General features: G+C 39.9%; 1 protein-coding gene across 2 annotated transcripts in view; it reads right to left on the bottom strand.

Moving 5' to 3' along the window:
• SFSWAP (splicing factor SWAP) overlaps positions 1–19,305 on the bottom strand; it is an 83,274-nt gene that overhangs the window by 20,167 nt on the left and 43,802 nt on the right. For both annotated transcript variants that reach the window (XM_069961008.1, XM_069961009.1), the window contains one exon: positions 11,715–11,902. In XM_069961008.1, coding sequence (XP_069817109.1) covers positions 11,715–11,902 — 188 coding nt within the window. The remainder of the gene's footprint in view (positions 1–11,714; positions 11,903–19,305) is intronic.

Here is a 19,305-nt window from a genome sequence, read left to right as displayed (position 1 = left end):
AAGAAAAGTATGGATACTAAGTTCCCCCTCGTGCTGAATCACTACTGAAATTTGACCAATTCCAACTGCACTTGTTCTCTCTACACCAGAGCAGATGGCAAACAAAACTATGGGGCAGCTCTGTTTTCTCCCCTTTCTAGTGACACTTATCCTACTTACATCCTAAAACATGTTTTATTACCTTTTTGTCACACTGCTGTTTTTAGGCTTTGCTGCAGGCGCACGTAACAGACTACAGTTCCCATAATCCACGTCTGACATGAACTTTAAATGGATTATCCAACGTTGTTAGAAAAACATGTCCGCTTTCTTCCAGAGACAGCACCCCTCTCGTCTCTAGTTTGGGTGCAGATTTTGTAACTCATTTCCATTGAAGTGAATGGAGCTTAATTGGAAACCGCACCTGAACTGGAGACAAGAGAGGTGCTGTCTCAAAGAAAGTGGCCATGTTTTCTAATGCTAGATAACCCTTTTAGGCTGTCGTCCTCCCCTAAATTCCCTCACCGTGGGTGAGTACTTGGTGAGGGATTACATGTAGAAAACTACTAAAAATATTTAATAACTGTTCCTTGTGGATTTGACTTTCAATTGGAGTCAGGTTTTGTACAATATACTGGAAACCCCTTATTGAGTCACAGCAATACTATCACTGGATTAAAAGGGAACTTTACATCCTAAATATAATGAAAATAAGTTTAGCTGAGTAATCCATTACAGAGCTTACTAGCTGTATTCATCACTCTTATCCCTATTCTTTATCATCTTATTCTTTTCTGATGGATCCCACGTTATGGGAATACTGTAGAAAGGATGCAGCGGGCACTAAAACCGTCATACCCACAAGATGTGGAGTCTTTGCCACCTCGGGAATGATGTGTTTATTGGTGTGCCCTTTACAATTAACTTCCCTTTGCTCTTCATTTTGATTTCTTTACGCAATTACAGTACGGCATAAAGGAATACTTTGCTGTCAAAACATTTTAGTTTCTTACCTTAAAAATGCAAATTGGTCTTCAACATTACTGAAGAAAAACAATGATTATATCAGCGGCCTGCCACAATTTACAATGTTAGATTTAAAAGGGTTGTCTGGTGATTTATTTTTATTATTTAAAAAGTGTCTACAAAAGGCTTAAAAAAAAAAAAGCAAAACACCTAACACTATGTAATGCTGCGCGCAACCACTAGCTGGGATCCTGACAAAAATATATGGACTATGTTTTTTTTAATGGAAGTCAAAGGAAAAACGGATCACAAACATACACAAAACGTAGCTGACCTTACATTTGTATACATTAAAAAAAAACAAAACGGATGCGTTTTGATCTTTCTTTTTTTTTTTTTATAATGGAATTAAAATGGATTTAAAAAAAAAAAAAAAAAAAAAAAGATTGCAAGAACGTAGTGTGGACCTAGCCTTAGCAGATGACAGGAATATGAATAGCAGCAACCAAAATGAAAGGAAAAGCCTGTCATATTTACTTACTGGCACCCCAAACAAAGGAGAAAATATGTATCTTTATTTCACATAAATCAAAGTAACAAACACCACACTGGTACATAAACAGTTAAAAAAAATTAAACAAAAAAAAATACATTAAGGGGGCCCACTACATATAGGGAAAACACACATATGTAGTGGGCCCCCTTGATGTATTTTGTGTGTTTTCTTAGATGTTTTTAACTGTTTATGTACCAGTGTGATGTTAGTTTACTTTGATTTATGTGAAATAGAGATTTTAGATTTTATATTTTCTTCTTTATTTGTTCGGTGTGCCAGTGAGTATATAGGAAAGGCCTTTCCTTTTGTTTTGGTTGGCACTAGCTAGGATCCTACACTAACAGAAACGCCTCTCCTGGTGCTATACTCTGCTTTAATATAATTGGGATATCCAGAGAGAGAGAGAAAAAAAAAAAAAAAAAAAAAAAAAAAAACACGTGTGGGGAATCACAATTTATACACTTCAATGGAATGGAGTTAAAAAATTTTTTATATATATATATATTTATATATATATATATTTATATATATATATATATATATATATATATATATATATTTTTTATTATTATTATTTTTTTCTTCTTTCCTTTTCTTCTCTTGTGTGTATACACACACACACACACACACACACAGAGGTCGGCACCTCCAACAAACAAAATTACATAAATATGCAGGTGCACAATGCCAAAGTTGCAGTGCAGATGGGCTCGGCTTACATTCACAGAGTTTTGGCACATAGAACACAAGTGGGGGCGGGGCTTAGCTAGTGCTGTCTTGATATAGCTATTACTAGAGATGCACATAGCCTAAGGGTCCTTGCATTAAACTGAAAAACTGGTTATGTTGGTAAAACTTTTTTCAGGTTAAATGAAGCCATAATTCAGGAGAGGTAATTCGTTTTTTTTAATTTTCTTTATTAAACTTTGCGGCATTTACATAGTCCTAGATATATAATTTTTCATCTAAGTGCTAGTCTATTCCTGGACATGAGCTTGATGACCAAAACCAGCATCCAGCTAATTTCCAGCAAACAGTGTGAACGGGGGCCAAAGCTCCAGTGACTGCTAAAGCATAAACTACAGATCTTTACTAATCTGTAACGAAACTGTTCAGAATTAAATGTTATGGTAATAAGCGGTGGCTCAGCAGGACAGTAGGCTATTCCCAAAGATAATAAATGAAGAATTTAAACTGTATCTAATTAAAAAGTACACCCTTAGTCTTTTTTGAAATTACTAAAATATAAATTTTTTTACGCCTAAGTATTTTATAGTTTCATTTGTTCCACAACAGTGCTTTGGTATAAAGACTTTGGACCAAAAAGAGCATGTTATTTCAGTAACAGTAAAAAATATACATTTTTTACCGTAATCACTTTTGCTATTCCTAAGGGGAAGTTCACACTTAGGAATAGGCAAGAAGTTCAAACGGGATCCGCGCTTAATTTTATGTGTATACTGCTTGAAATTTCGTCCGTAAAATATGCACAGAGCAATGTCCCATTGTGTTCATTGGGATTTCCGCTCTCGTGTTCACACGGTGGAATTTATGCTCAAAAATGTTCCACCGCGGATCCACAAGAGAAATCACAGAGAAGTCATAGGGGCTTTAAATTTCCGCTAACATTTTTGCCAGAGCCGAAGAGGAGGAAATTTCAAACAGAAAACTGTCCTCTTCAATTCCTCAGTCGCAAAATACCCTAAAAGTGGTGACACCATTATGCAGGTGACATGGTAAGCAGATTAAACACAAGTACAGTGGTGTCTTGGATTGCGAGCATAATTCACTCTTAAACCAAAGCAAATTTTTCCATAAGAAATCACTGATATGCAGAAAATTGGTTCCACACCCCAAAAATAATGATTATTCTGAATAACATGCAAAACAGATTAAACAAACATTCAGAAACAGCAGAATATGTGATATTATAAGTTACTGTACAGTAATGGAGAGGATGGGAAACACAAGGGCTGACAGAGACTGCAGCGGGCATGAAGGAATGAGCAGGACAGATGTGGGCACAGTATAGCAGCACTCTGTCCGGGGAGAGAGGGGTTACAGCTATTAAGAGATTACCTCCACAGTCCTGTCCCCTGATGTAAGCCCCAGCCTGAACTGAATCTGCTAAGATTTGGAAGGCGAGGGAGACTTCCTGGGTCAGAGTACAGTGCTGTAGACCCCGCTATGCCCCCCTACACTCCCCCTCCCACCCAGTACAGGGAGCTCTTAAACCAAAGCAATGCTCTTAAACCAAGTCACAATTTTGAAAAACTGAGCTCTTAAACCAAGTTACTCTTAAACCAAGGTACCACTGTACTGACTTCAGTAGGTGCAGAATTGTGAAAATAACATGTTTAATCCCCCATGTAACAAACAAGTGAGATCCAAATTGTCTGATAGGCAGGGAAGTGCCCTGGCTGCTTTGTTCTAAAACCTAAACCCAACCCCTTTCCTCTTAGAAGTCCCCTGTGTTATACACGTCCTGTGGCAGGAGGGACTGCTCTGTAATGGCTCAAACCATTGTATTCTCAGTTGTGTTACTACTTAGAAAGACCAGCTTTATATACGGGTCAAGGATCTAATAGGATAAAAGCCAATCAAACTTTAAATCTGCTGTTGGGTAGTCTCCATGAACACAGGAATATGATTTATAAAGGATACCTCCCTCAGCACACATTACAGATATGTATAAATTACTGTGTAAGGGCTTCTACACGTTCCGTATTTTACAATGGAACGTAAAGGGAAGCCCTGTAGTTTAGTGTTTCCCCGTCCAGCATAATGAAACAATATTATGCCAGAAGACGTATGAATACATGAGCCAGTGTAATGACACAGCCCCGCGTCTCAGTCACTATAGGGCCACAGAGATTTAAACAATTTCCGTCTCCCTGCGTGATATTGATACATCATGTCGGGGAAACAATCCACTACAGGGCTTAATCTGTAAAATACAGAACGTGGGAATAAGTCCTAAGGCCTCATTTACATGTTCAGTAGTTTTTCAGGACCAATATCTTTCCGCAATCCATGAAATAAAAAAAAAATGTCTGTAGTGCACCAGTATTTTTGGCGGCTCCGCAAGAAAAAGTGGGAAGTTGATTTTAAAGTGTCAGTGTCGTTTCATTTTGTTTTGCTGAAATCAATAGTGCAGGCGATTTTAAGAAACTTAGTAATTGGGTTTATTAGCCAAAAAATGCATTTTTATAATGAGAAAGCAGTTTGAAGCTCTCCCCACATCTTCATGGTTCTCTATGGAGAGGGGAGGGGTGGAGGGCGATGAGGCACCAAAACAGGACAACAGAGTTAATTTACAGCTACATCACCAGGCTATCTCCTCTGAAACCAGCTTTCATACAGATCCCACTGTGTAATCCTTTGTTCTCTGCTGGCGACTGATCTCCCTCCTCCCCCCACCCCTCTCCATAGATTACACAGGGCCCGACTGATGTAAACAAGTCGAGATTTGCTGATAATGAGCAGTGAATGAGAGGGGGGGGTGACCTGGGGAAAGTCTTTTTGAATGAAGATAATGGCATATTTGCCTAATAAACCCAATTACAAAGTTTCTAAAAAATCCCGATAACTAAACGAGCGCCAGTCTGCTAGATCAGCGCTCGTTTACTGAGCCTTATTCCAGAGCCAGATTATACGGAGCCCGATTATCGTTTAACAAGGGCTGCATGGACATCGTTACCGATGTCCTTGCAGCCCTTGCTTAAACGTTATACATTACCTATCCAGGCTGCAGGGCTCCTCCTGCGCTCTGCTTCTCCCCGCAGCAGCTTCAGAGCGGCCTGTATCAGCTCACAGGCCGCTCAGCCGATCACTGGGTGCGGCGGTCCTAGCCAGTGATTGGCTAAGCGGCCTGTCAGCTGATAGGCCGCTCTGAAGCTGCTACGCGCGGGACCCAGGGAGAAAACCGCAAGAGAAGCACTGCAGCCTGGATAGGTAAGGTAAATCGTCAGTCACAGCCGCACACCTGTAGCGATGAGCGGTCGGCGCCCGACATTTATAGGTTCAAACCTATATCAATGATCAGCCAATGAACATAGTCATCGGCTGATCATTGTATTTATTCCACGGAGCGATAATGGGCCGAATCGGGCCGATTATCGTTCCGTGCAATAGTACCTTCAGACCATCTGCCATTTTTGCAGTGCATCCCTGGATCTGTTCTATTTCTTATATATTAGCTAAAAAACGCATTTCAATAATAAACAAGCTAACCACACACACACACACACCAAAGCCAAGAACAAAAGCGGGAAGTAAATTAAAACGTCTTTCGGTTACTATTCAGAACAAATTTCAAAACGTCCAACAGGAACACCGATCTATAGAATCGTTGTAGCAATTTAAAAAACAATATACAATATGTGAATAGATTTGCCTGCATAAACACCAGATTCTCAAAGTCAAAATGGTTAAAATGCCGTTTTAAGTTGCTTTTCCCGTAAGAATTGGCTCGCTTTCCACCTCATCCATCAGTTTTTTCCGAGCTGCACACACAAAATCAATAGTAGGCAGAGTATGTTTTAGAGGGTTGTCGCAGGCGTTTCTAATTGCTTTTGTATCAATGATTGTGATGAGGCAGCCGAGGACACGAAAACTCTTTATGAACTTACACACTTGCCAAAAACCAAGCTAATTATTGTAAACCTGTTATAGTCTACATTAAAAACCAACATGAACAGCCTTTTGCTCCGGCGGAGTGCAATCCCAAGATTTATGTCTTGTTTTATTGCCGTAGTATATAAAAACAAAATATTTTATTAGGCATTTTAAAACTTTTGGAAATGTTATTCACTGAAGTCTTGTTAGGTAGAAGAAATCAACTAAAATAAAGCTCAGGATTGATAAAGTTGGGACCTATGTACTATGGTGAACTATACAGAAAGAGAAGGTATGATGTGGGGAAAAGATGTTCACATATAATGATCCCCAACAGATTAGGAACCAATAGAACCCATAAGGTTCTATTGGGCACGGATACCTTTCTAAATAAAATTTTCTCCTGGCTGCCTGAAAATGGGCGTGGCCTCCTCCTGTCCAGCACCTTAGCAGATAGTATAACACTGTGTGATTAGATACAGCACCTCAGCAGAACATACGGGGGCAGGTAACTGCTGGCTGGAGGGGGGAAATCCACTGGTGTCACAAAGTTATACAGATTTGTAAATTACTTCTATTTAAAAATTCAAAGCCTTCCAGTACTTATCAGCTCCTGTATGTCCTGCAAGAAGTGGTGTATTCTTTCCCGTCTGACACAGTGCTCACTGCTGCCACCTCTGTCCATGTCAGAAATTGTCCAGGGCAGGAAAGGGTTTCTATGGAGATTTACTACTGCTCTGACATGAATAAAGGTGGCAGCAGAGAGCACTGTGTCAGACTGGTAAAAATACATCATTTCCTTTGGACATACAGCAGCTGATAAGTTCTTGAAGACTTGAGATATTTAAGGTGACATTGTCAACCCCTTTTTGCATTTTGACTTCTCTTCATAGATGTAAAGGGTAAATTCAGCAGTTTTCACACCTTGTTTTACATCATACGTCGTGGTGCTTGTTCAAATAAAAAGTGATATTTTATCACCTGGTGATTGTGTTAAGAGAGCGGGACTTCTCAACAACTGTGCCACTTAGCCCCGCCCACAGCGTCACTATAGGTCGCTGCTCCGTGAAGTCATTGGAACCCTGGCCCCGCCCCCTCGCCAACTATTGGAACAGGCTGGTCTAAAAGGTCTAGGCCACACCCCCTCTAGATTGGCCCATACTAATGGGCGTTGAGGGGGCGAGTCCTATGTGCCAATGACATCATGGAAGACATAACACTGTGGGGGAATTAAGTGACAGTTACCGTGAAGCCCCGCCCATTTAGCACAAAAGATCACTTTTTACGTGAACAAGCATCATGACGTATGATGTAAAATAGGGTATGAAAACTGCTAAATGTACCAATTACATCTGTGTCGAGGAGTCAGAATGCAAAAAGGGAAACAGTGTCACTTTAAATAGAAATCTGTATGACTGACACTAATTGATTAAAAAATTTTTTTTTTTTACCGGAGTACCGCTTTAAATTTAATGCACAGATGTTACCAATGCTATTGTCTCTTTGCAGTTACAAACATAACAAAAGGTAGATGTAAAAAGTTTCTTCTTAGAAAACAAACTACTCAATGGAAAGGTCCTTTGGAATTCGTGTCTAGCTATTATAGGTACACAATTTACTTACTAGCAAGGGTGTTCAAAGAAAGTAAAAAAAAATTATAAATGACCCTACATCAGGCTTCTATGAAAAAAAAAAAAAAAAATTATAAAAATAAAATAAACATTACTTCTCCCAAGTTAGGACGCCCTCATCCACAAAATTACTGAAGAAAATATGCTACAATTGTGCGGAGTGCTTTTCATTGCCAGGAGCTAATTGATGAGCAAATCGCACAACACAAACAGCATGAATCCTCCTCTCAGCTGAATAGCTTGAATTCAGAGAGATAAAGTAATTAGGAAGAAAAGATCATTCTGGAAACGACAGAAAAATGAAAGAGAAAACCGACAAGTCATCAGCGCTAACAGATGCATTTAAATCGGGACAAACTTTTAAACACTGAGACTTACACAAACCAGGGAAACAAGATCGGAGAAGCAGTGGACGCATGTCGTAGCGCATGTCACTCACAGCAGCAATCTCCAATTAGGTGGCGCCATTATAAGTTTTACACAGCCCAATATTTAGGAGCAAGCAAGCGCCGGGAGGGGCTGCCCAGATGATATTTAGATTGTCCGGATGGCCCATAGAAGATAGTGGCGGCCTGCTGCCACTGCTCCTATTGCACCGAGTGACTAAAAGAAGACCCTTGTTATCGTTATCTGGAAAATGGTTCGTGTAGAAAGGGAACGCTCAGCTGACATTGTGGGTATTGGTTGATTGTTGCCTTTCTGCATGAGCCTATTATACAAAACGATTATAGTCTGGAACCCCTGGTAGTCGGCAGAATAAAACATTGCCTCCTTCAAGAGTGCTCTTAAATCTGATCGAATTATTTTGAGAGCAAAAAGAACAACCTCTCTACACTATGGGCCCTATTACACGGGACGATTATCTTGCGAAAAATCGTTAAATCGTTCGAATTCAAACAATAATCGTTCAGTGTGATTGCAGGCAACAAATGAAAAATCATTTGTTTGTAATAGGTTTCTATTACATGAATTGGTCCATTTCTCTGCAGCACATCCTGACTCTGAAGCCAAAACTATAAAAGTGTAAAAACAGATACTGATGTAAACTGTAACATACATTTGTATAAGAGAGATTACAATTAGAGCGGATGAGGCGAATCGAGATTTGCTGTGAATCACGCGGTCAGTTCGCTTGGGTCTGCAAAGCGAATTCCCGACAATTCGTTAGGGAAATCTGCAAAACAACAAAATGGCGGCTGCACATGCTGTCACGAATGTCACTGGACGGAAGAAAGATTAACCATAATCCCTAGCGCCCGTCAAATCAGCTGCAGGACCCTCTGTGATGTCAGCAACGGAGGCGGCCAGTCGGCTGTGTGTGGAGGAGAGAGCAGGATGGCAGCAGGCAGTTAGAGCAGAGCAGGGAGAGACTAACAGAGCGATATAGGAGAGGCGATAGAGGAGAGGAATGGCGGAAATTGGATTATTGACAGTTTTTGTAAATAGTGATTTTTCATTTTTTGACACTTTTACAACAACATGCTTTACCAAATTCCTCCTTCTGTAATAGTCTTCGTATTGTAGCTACTAGAGTTTAAGCTGTTTTAATCTGTCTAAACAATCCCAAGAACGATCATAAATAACTATCCTCGTTCCGTGTAATTGGGTGAACGATTTCGGATTGTTTGCCGTATCGGTCGTTTAAGATCGTTTACCGTTAGTTGTCAAAAAATCGCTTGGTGTAATAGTACCCCTTACACACCGAACTGAAAAGAACACATTTGTTTGTTTTCTACAAGATTGTGCAATACATTACACCTGCCCCGTTCCTGAAGACTCCGGACCTTGCTGCCGCCACGTACGGCCAGTGAAAATGAGAATTTCATTGTGCAATTAGAAAAACCCCATTATCCCCTCTCAGGCTGCTGGTTCTAGAGGTGTTTGGGTTCCCTCTTTGATTGGTGCTAATGAAATCAGGAACATTATTAGCAGAGATTAATTAAGCGGAATGAGCATGCACTCTGATTTCCATAAATGAGCATGTGCATAATCTATTTACCGCATATGCTTGACATTTCATAATAAACCATGATAGCCATATTAGCAGAAAGGTCTCTGCTGTGTGCACAGTGAAGCAGTACAAAGACTCTCACATCAACACCGGTGACAGTTCTATCACTTAAAACGAGGAGAAAAAAAAAAATCAAACATCTGGGTATTAGGGGAAAAAATAACATGTAATGGGTACGTCAATGAAAAGGTCATCCATTGAAGAACGTCTCCTCTCGACGAGGATCTCTTTTCTGTAAATACCTAAATTCTACTATTTTCACAGATCTCTACATTGTGCCATTCTTGTGTTATTTCTTCTAGAAAGTATGAATATATTGACATCTGGGTGTTACCATTCACCTTATGGATGGGTGGTTGTTCAACAAATTTTTTTCTTTCAAAATCAACTGTCAGGGAGTGCCAGAGGTTTCTAACTTACGTCTATTAAAAAATGTCTAGTCTTCCAGTACTTATCAGCTGCTGTATGCCCTGTAGGAAGTGGTATATTCTCTCCAGTCTGACACAGTGCTCTCTGCTGCCACCTCTGTCCATGTCAGGAACTGTCAGAGCAGGAGCAAATCCCCATAGAAAACCTCTCCTGCTCTCCAGACTGGAAAGAATACACCACTTGGTACTGGAAGACGTGAGGGGAAAAAAAAAAAAAAAAAAAATATATATATATATATATATATATATATATATATATATTTTTTTTTTATTTTTTTTTTATTTATATATATATATATATATATATATTTTTTTATTTTTTTTTATTTTTTTTTTATTTATATATATATATATATATATATATATATATATATATATATATATATATATATATATATATATAATAAAAAAAAAAAAAAAAAAATATATATTATATATATATATATATATATATATATATATATATATATACACACACACAAATATACATACGCACACACATATATATATATATATATATATATACACATACATACATATACACACTGGTACCTTGGTTTAAGAGTAACTTGGATTGAGAGCCTTTTTCCAAGAATAGCTCACAGTTTTTCAAAACTGTGACTTGGTTTAAGAGCATTGCTTTGGTTTAAGAGCTCCCTGTACTGGGTGGGAGGGGGAATGTAGGGGGGGGGCATGTTCTGCATAGCGGGGTCTACAGCACTGTACTCTGACTGAGGAAGTCTCCCTCACCTTACACATCATTGCAGATCCACTTCAGGCTGGGGCTTACATCAGGGGACAGGACTTTGGAGGTAATCTCTTCATAGCTGTAACCCCTCTCTCCCCGGACAGAGTGCTGCATGTATGTGCCCACATCTGCCCTGCTCATACCTTCATGCTCCCTGCAGTCTGTCAGTCCTTGTGTTTCCCATCCTCTCCATTACTGTACAGTAACTTATAATATCACATTCTGCTGTTTCTAAATGTTTGTTTCATTTGTTTTACATGTTATTCAGAATAAAAAAAACAACATTTTTGGGGTGTGGAACCAATTGTCTGCATTTCAATTATATCTTGCTTTAAGAGTGGATTTGGATTACAAGCATGGCCCCGGAATGAATTATGCTCTTAATCCAAGGCGCCACTGTATATTATAATATATAATCAGAATATGAAAACTCACACCCTCCGCTTACTTTGTCTACTCTTTGAGGGTATACTCGCACACTTTTGGAAGTTTTACTGCCAGAACGCAAGGGCAGCTTGACGGGATTAAAAGGATTAATTACTGCACTAAAGTGATCAATTATTGCAATTAAATGATACATTCGATTTGCGTTACTGCATGTGTGAACAAGTATCACATTTACTCAATTATGACATGAAAATGAACCTAGAACTCAATAGTATGTCAGTTTCAGTCATGGAAAATGCAATCTGCAAGTAAATCTTATTATGAAATCTGCTGCAGGCGGCATGCAGAGCTGCAGCAAAATCTGCAAGTAAAACAATCAGGTGAAACTAACCTCGGAATTAAAGGTGCTCTCCTCCATCCTTCCCATCTCCATTTCCAGTGGGTTCTTTAGTGTCTGCAGGAAGAGAGCAGCCTTGCGTTTGCGTTCTGCTTGCAGTTGTTTCTCTTTGGATTCCTTGGCCGCCTGTGCCAGTTTCTCCCTTGCAGCTGCTGCCAGTCTATCCTCAAGCTTTTGCTTTGCTTAAAGAAAAAAAAAAAAACAACATGATTCACTTACGACAGTTTGGAAAATGAAACAAAACTTGTGTTATTTCCTGTGTACACGAGGGCGAGGAGTCATTTTCCCCACTGACAAATAATCCCAAGTAATAATTGCTACATAGAATCTTTTATAAATTTGCAGTTTGTATCCATCATTTTCTCTGTAAACAGCTGCAGGAGATGAAAGGCGTATACACTAAAGGCTACGTGTGTCATTGCAACCACATTCATTTTTATTGCTACAAAGAGTAACAAAAATACATCTTTACAAATCATAACAAACCATCTCTGCCAATGGTCATTAAAAAAAATATATATATCATTTCTCAATGCAAATTTATGTCTCTCATGGATAAAATAAAAAAAAAAATCACAAATAAGCTCCGTAGCCTGATCCTGCAGTCATATTCTTTTCTATCTGCCACCCCATTGGAATACCCATTGGGCAGGCTTTTTGCCAGGGAAAGCTGCAGCCGGCAAAGTAGTGTTGCAAGGAAAATGTAGTCTTACAAGTCAAGTCAAGATGAAAGGCTATTCATGTAGAACAAGGGAGAACTCGGGAGAAGAGAGAAGAAGAAACTTTACTGCATCTCATTCTAGAAAAATGGGTTCCTTCGCTCCTTAATTATTCATCTCAAAGGAGAAGTCCGGCTAAAACACAAAATACATACAGGGGTGCAGAAACCTAAGAATCAATACCCTTCCCCCGGGGCACGGTATTACTAGGTGTCTGACCGCCGTCACCCTCCAGTTCCTCTCATGTTCTGGTGTCGTCACGACCAGGCAGGAAGGGCCCCCTCAGCCTGTGACTTCAGTGGTGTCCTGTCCCAGTCACTGACTGGCTGAGCGGTTATTCCTGAGTTGAGTCATGACGAATCAAGGAGTTGTAGGCAGCCAGCGGGGGCCCAGGAGTGGTAATGTAGCGGTGCCAGGGTACGAGGAAGAGGTAGGTATTAACTCTATTATGTTCTCACACACTGCTGCCTCTTACATATTTTTTATTTTTATTTTGGATAGACTTTTCCTTTAAACTTGAATTTGTTTTCTCATTGAAAGACCAGGTTAAATGCTGCCTACAAATGACTAGGGGGAGGGGAGGTGGGAGGAAGGGTATGGAGGGAGTGAGGCTATGCAGGGAGGGAGGGAATGAAGAGAAAGTGAGAAAGAGAGAGAAAGGAGAAAGAGCGAGAGAGGGGAGAGAGAGAGAGGAGAGAGGAGGAGGAGAGGAATTTGCTGTAGTGTAGTAGTCTGCAATAAGTGTTGTATCACACCCCAAAGTTTCGTTCACAGCTTACATTGCTCAGTATTGCTCTATAATGTTCATTAATGCAGCTTCTGCTAATGAGTGTGCACTATACAGAGTTAGGCTGGGTTAATACTGCTATTTTGCAAAAAAAAAAAAAAAAAAAAAAAAAAAAAAAAAAAGTAAAAAAAAAATGGATGCATTTATTTGTGTGCATCTGTTTTGAGCAGTTTTTCCATTAACTTCAATTATAATAATAATAATAAAAAAAAAAAAAAAAAAAAAAAAAAAAGGATCAAAACGAATCAGTTTTTTTTAACAGACAAAAATGGAGGTCAAGTTCGTGTTGTGTACAGAAAAAAAAAGGATCAGTTTTATCCTTTTCGAACTGGATGCACACAAACGCATCTGTGTTTTTTTTTTTTTTTTGGGGGGGGGGGGGGGGGGTTTCTTAGAGGCGATCTAAAAAGTTTCTTAGAGGCGATCTAAATATAAAAGCTAGTGGCCTGCAAAACTTGTGGATTTGCTATACAGAAAAATAAAAATGCTTAAAGCCAGGAGCTGGATTGCAATGTGTAGGGTGATATATACTATGTCGTGCAGTCAGTCTGGACATATGGGCTTATTTGCACTCACTAAATGATATTTTCGATCTTACTTTTTGTGCAGAAAGATGAGCCATGTTAATTTGGTTATTACACTAATCGTGTTAAAGACAGACAATGTTCATCTAAGCTACGTGAGAGAAATTTAATACGACTAATATCTGGCTGCGTACTTGAGAGCTCGTCACATTTGCATACAAATCAACCTTCCCCAACATCTGGGACAACAAGTCCTGACATGCTACATGCTAATTCAAGCCTGACATTCAGTCGGCGCAGTTTCTCCAATCAGGAAGCCCAATCTGAACGGGCTTGTAAAGACAAGACAAAAATTTTTTTTTTTATATATATATATATATATATATATATATATATATATATATATATATATATATATATATATTTCTGTACACTGCATACACTGAATACACTCACTGCTTGTCACTGGAAAAGAATATCTTCTAAACCTTCTACGTAGTGGTAAGTCATTCTTTATGATGGCATGCGGGAATAGTCCTGGACAGACAACACTAAGTGAATTTAGAATACATGATTTGATTCCCTTGATGTGTTCTGAAATGATCGGAAATTGCAACTCATCATGTTTTTTTATATGAGGAGAGAGAGAGATGTTTACCAACAAGGGAGTCTTGTATGTCATGTGGAGCCATGACCCTACTTAGTGCCGTCTCTATCAAGCAATCCCTATGTCTAGTCTAATCCTGCCCTTGTGTATTAGTGTTGTACTAGAGAATCACGGCCAACATGTATCGTGTGAAGGGAAACTAAGGGGGCCAGGGAAGTAACAATCAAGCCGAGGTGTATCTCTGTGAGCCGCTGATTCTGCCAGGGAGAGCTGGACAGCCAAGCAGGAGAAATGTAGGTGGAGATTTATCCAACATGGCAACATAGCAACCAACCAGATTCCACCTTTCATTTTCCAAAGAGTCTGGATAAATCTCCCTCACAGTGTAGTGTTACATCGTGGTAAATGGCTACAGGAAGAATGGGAGCTACTTGTACAGCGCACACATATGGGGGACCCATGTATGATGTCCAAATGAACAATTTTAGGTTCAAATAGCTTTTTTTTACTACTATACATGCAAAAAAAATGTTTGCTTAACCCCTTAAGGTCAAAGCCTATTTTCGTTTTTGCGCTTTTGCTTATTCCATTTTAAGTTTAAAAGTCCATAGCGCTTGCATTTTTTCACCTAGAGACGTATATGAGCGCTTATTTTTTGCGAAATCAATTGTACTTTGCAATGACGGGCATTATTTTTCCATAACATATGCTGCGAAACTGGAAAAAAAATCATTTGCGCTGTCAAATTGAAAAAAAAAACGAATTTGTTTTGATTTCGGGGAGTTTTGCATTTACGCCGTCCGTCCTATGGTAAAACTGACTTGTTATGCATGTTCCTCAAGTCGTTACGATTACTATGATGTATAACATGTATAACTTATATTGTATCTGATGGCCTGTAAAAAATTCAAACCATTGTTAACAAATATACGTTCCTTAAAATCGCTCCATTCCCAGGCTTATAGCGCTTTTATCCTTTGGTCTATGGGGCTGTGTGAGGTGTCATTTTTTGCGCCATGATGCGTTCTATCGGTACCTTGATTGCGCATATGCGACTTTTTGATCGTTTTTTATTACATTTTTTCTGGATTTGATGCGACCAAAAATGCGCAATTTTGCACTTTGGAATTTTTTTACGCTGACGCCGTTTACCGTGCGAGATCAGGAATGTGATTAATTAATAGTTCGGGCGATTACGCGCGCGGCGATACTAAATATGTTTATTTATTTATTAATTTATATTTATAAAATGGGAAAAGGGGGGTGATTTGGACTTTTATTAGGGGAGGGGATTTTTTATTAATAAAAACACTTTTTTACTTTTTTTTTTTACTGTAACTAGAAGCCCCCCTGGGGGACTTGTATATAGACAGCACTGATCTCTCATAGAGATCAATGCTGTGTATATACACAGCAAAGATCGATTAGATCGGTCATAGATTACTATGGCCTGCTGCAGGCCATAGCAATCTATTGCCGAGCCGGGATCAGCGTCATTCTGACGCTGAGGCCCGGCACGGGCAGAAGAACGGATCTCCCCCCCGCGATCACATCGTGGGGGGGAGATCCGACCCACTAGACACCAGGGACGTGCGGCGCAGTGCCTCTAAGTGCAGCTGTCAGGTTTGACAGCTGCACTTAGAGGCTTAATTAGCCGGCGCGGCAACGGGACCCACGCCGGCTAATAGAGGCACTGCCCGGCTGCACGTGTCAGCCGGGACCCCGCTCTGATCACCCCGAGCGGCACCATGACGTATCAGATACGTCATGGGTCGCTAAGGGGTTAAAGAGGTAGTTCACCATTTTTTTTTCTTTCAGATCAACTGGTCCCAGCAAGTGCCAGAGATTTGTAATTTATTCTATTTAAAAATCTCCATTCTTCCGGTACTTATCAGCTGCTGTATGTCCAGCAGGAAGTAATGTATTCTTTCCAGTCAGACACAGTGCTCTCTGCTGTCACCTCTGTCCATGTCAGGAACTGTCCAGAGCAGTAGAGGCTTTCTATTGGTATTTGCTACTTCTCATGACAGTTCCTGACATGGACAAAGGTGGCAGCAGAGAGCACTGTGTCAGACCGGAAAGAGTACACCACTTCCTGCAGGACATACAGCAGCTGGTAAGTACTGAAAGACTGGATATTTTTAAGTAAAAGATCTATATAAATTTCTGGTATCAGTTGATTTGGGAAAAAAATAAAAATCAAAACAACAAATCCTCCTTTAAGTAGATGGTTATAAACTCCAAGCTGTTAAATTAGCTATAGCCTCTAAAATTTTTCGAAGGGAAAAAATAGGTAGGTTGGCAAAAATGGATAAAGAACAGAACCCTTAAACCGACTCTGTCCCCACAATCTGACCCCCCAAACCACTTGTACCTTCGGATAGCCGATTTTAATCCAATATCTGTCCTGGGGTCCGTTCGGCAGGTGATGCGGTTATTGTCCTAAGAGACAACTTTTAAAGTTGTAGCCCCATGGCCAATGGGCGTGGCTTGGAGTATCTGTGCCCTAACTTTGCCCCACCTCTCCGTCCCTCCTTCCCACCCTCTTCATCATTAGGAATGTCACTGGAACATTTTCTCCTGTCTGAACATTGCACAGGTGCCTTAACAATCCAGCCCATGTGCCCCCCACACAGGTGGGGAATAGGAGACAATCTGCCTGGAGCATTCCTAATGATGAGGAGGGCGGGGAGGAGGGACAGAGAGGGTGTGCCAGCCTAATGCATACACAATCTAAGTCCCGGGACAATAACTGCATCACCTTCCGAACGGACCCCAGGACAGATCTTGGATTAAAAGCAGCTATCCGAAGGTACAAGCGGTTTGGGGGGGGAGGTCAAATTGTGGGTGCAGAGTCGCTTTAAAAAATACCTGAACAGGTGGGGACTTCTGCAATTTTAATGGTAAATGGCAAAGCAAGTGGGTTTATGCGACTCGATGTATTTCGGTTGATGTGTAAAAAAGATCTTTCCCCCAGCAGCTCAGGGCTGATGATTTCCTGCTGTTGCCTTCTTTTTGGCTCTGCTCCATTGTGATACAGCTATGATCAGTAACTTCAGCTTAACTGCATGGTATTTTAAGCTGTTAGGGCATTTTCTGCATTTTGAAAAGCTCGTAAAATAAGCCCTGCATTTCAACCATTTTGATGCCTTTTTAGTTTAGAATATTTTGAACAAGCATTCCCCCCCCCAGCATTTGTAAAGTTCTATAGAGCAGATATATTATATTAAAAAAAAGACCCAAAAAAACAGGCTTAACTTTTTACCATAGACATTAAAACAATGTCTGGCAGAGAATATCTGAAATAAAAATGAAAAACAATATAAAAATATGCACTAAAATGATGGGTGTAAATCGAGCCTATAAAGAAAGCCTGTAACAAAACACATTGTTTTATCGGTGGCTCAGCCTACAGCTCTCCACTATACTTTATAATGAGTTTCATGCTGTTTGTGCTATGGCTGATTAAAAGAACAAGACAACCCCAATGTGTTAAACTGTCAGCAAGACTACAATCAGTTAAGAAAAGGTTTTTTATTGCTCCTCTGGAGAGTCAGAAGCGTGACCATGGAGCTGAAGTGCCCTGGCCACACCTCTATGACATATCAGTCTCTTCGCTGCCAGGATACAATTGTATGTTTACGCTCTATAAGAAAATTGAGTATTTAAGCCTTATTCACACATCAGTATTTTTCATCCGTTTGTAGGGACTAGGAAATACAAAGTTCATTACAACCTATTATTTTCAATTGTGTTATTCATCCATCCAGTAATTTGCAGATCCGCAATGAAAAAAAAATAGGACTTCTAGTAATAGGTCCGTAATTGTGGAAAGGACACCCCAACAGAAGTCTACAGAGGGTGCAATTTTTTTTTTTTAGAGAGAGTACATTGCAATCCGCAAAACAATCCGTATGAGGGGTCCGTTTTTTGTGACATCATCAAGCTCCTCCTGCTAACTGGATAGAAATGACTGTAAAATGGCCCCCAGATGACCATGTGACCTTTTTTCAGGGCATTGGGACAGCTAATGATATAATTTTTGCCATTCCCCTTCACTACACCTTTTTGGTGGTTCCACAAAAAAACATTACAATACGGAGGACACTACAGATGTAACATGGACAATTTTTTGCGGATAAAAATTAGAGGATCCAGAAAACGCCAATGCAGCACTAGACGTTTTATTCAAGCGTTTGCATTTTTTGCGGCAGCAGTTCTGACCGAGTTATGTGAAAATGATCTTGTTTGTGATTTAGGCGTTTTTATGTGCTGAACTTTTTTTTTTTTTTCCTCTGCTACCACAGGACCTAATTACTGGACCACAAAAGATGACAAAAATGCCAGAAAGAACAAAAAAAAAAAAAAAAAAAAAACACTATCTGCACAGCAACAGCATTTTTGAGACAACCAGAACAATCCCATTGAAGTCTATGGTTGAAAAAACAGCAATGTTTGCTGAAAAAAACGCACACCCTCAGCATGCTGCATTTTGGAAAAATTGCCACAGAGCTTTAAAAACACCAGAAAACATTGGGCAAATATGCCATTATCTGCATTCAAAAAGACTTCCCCCTGCCCCCCCCCTCTCTTCTTCACTAATTATCAGGAAATTATCAGGTCTTGTTGCATCAGACATGCCCCTGTCTGTTCTATGGAGAGGGGAGGGGGGGGGGAAGAGGGAAATGAGGCGGCAGCAGAGAACAAAGGATTACACGGCTGAACTGTGTGAAAGCCTCTATTCAGAGGTCAGAAAGGTCAGTGCTGACTTCAGAGGAGATAGCCCAGTGATGTAGCTGTAAATTAACTCTTTGTTGTCCTGTTTTGGTGTCTCATCTCCCTCCACCCCTCCCCTTTTCATAGAGAACAATGAAGACAGGGGCGAGAAATAAAACTGCTTTTTCATGATAAAAATGCATTTTTCGGCTAATAAACCTAATTACAAAGT

The sequence above is a fragment of the Dendropsophus ebraccatus genome, chromosome 3 (assembly GCF_027789765.1).
Source record: "Dendropsophus ebraccatus isolate aDenEbr1 chromosome 3, aDenEbr1.pat, whole genome shotgun sequence".
Classification (NCBI taxonomy): domain Eukaryota; kingdom Metazoa; phylum Chordata; class Amphibia; order Anura; family Hylidae; genus Dendropsophus; species Dendropsophus ebraccatus.
Note: the sequence above shows the minus strand (reverse complement) of the source record. Positions and strands in the feature narration are given on the sequence as shown.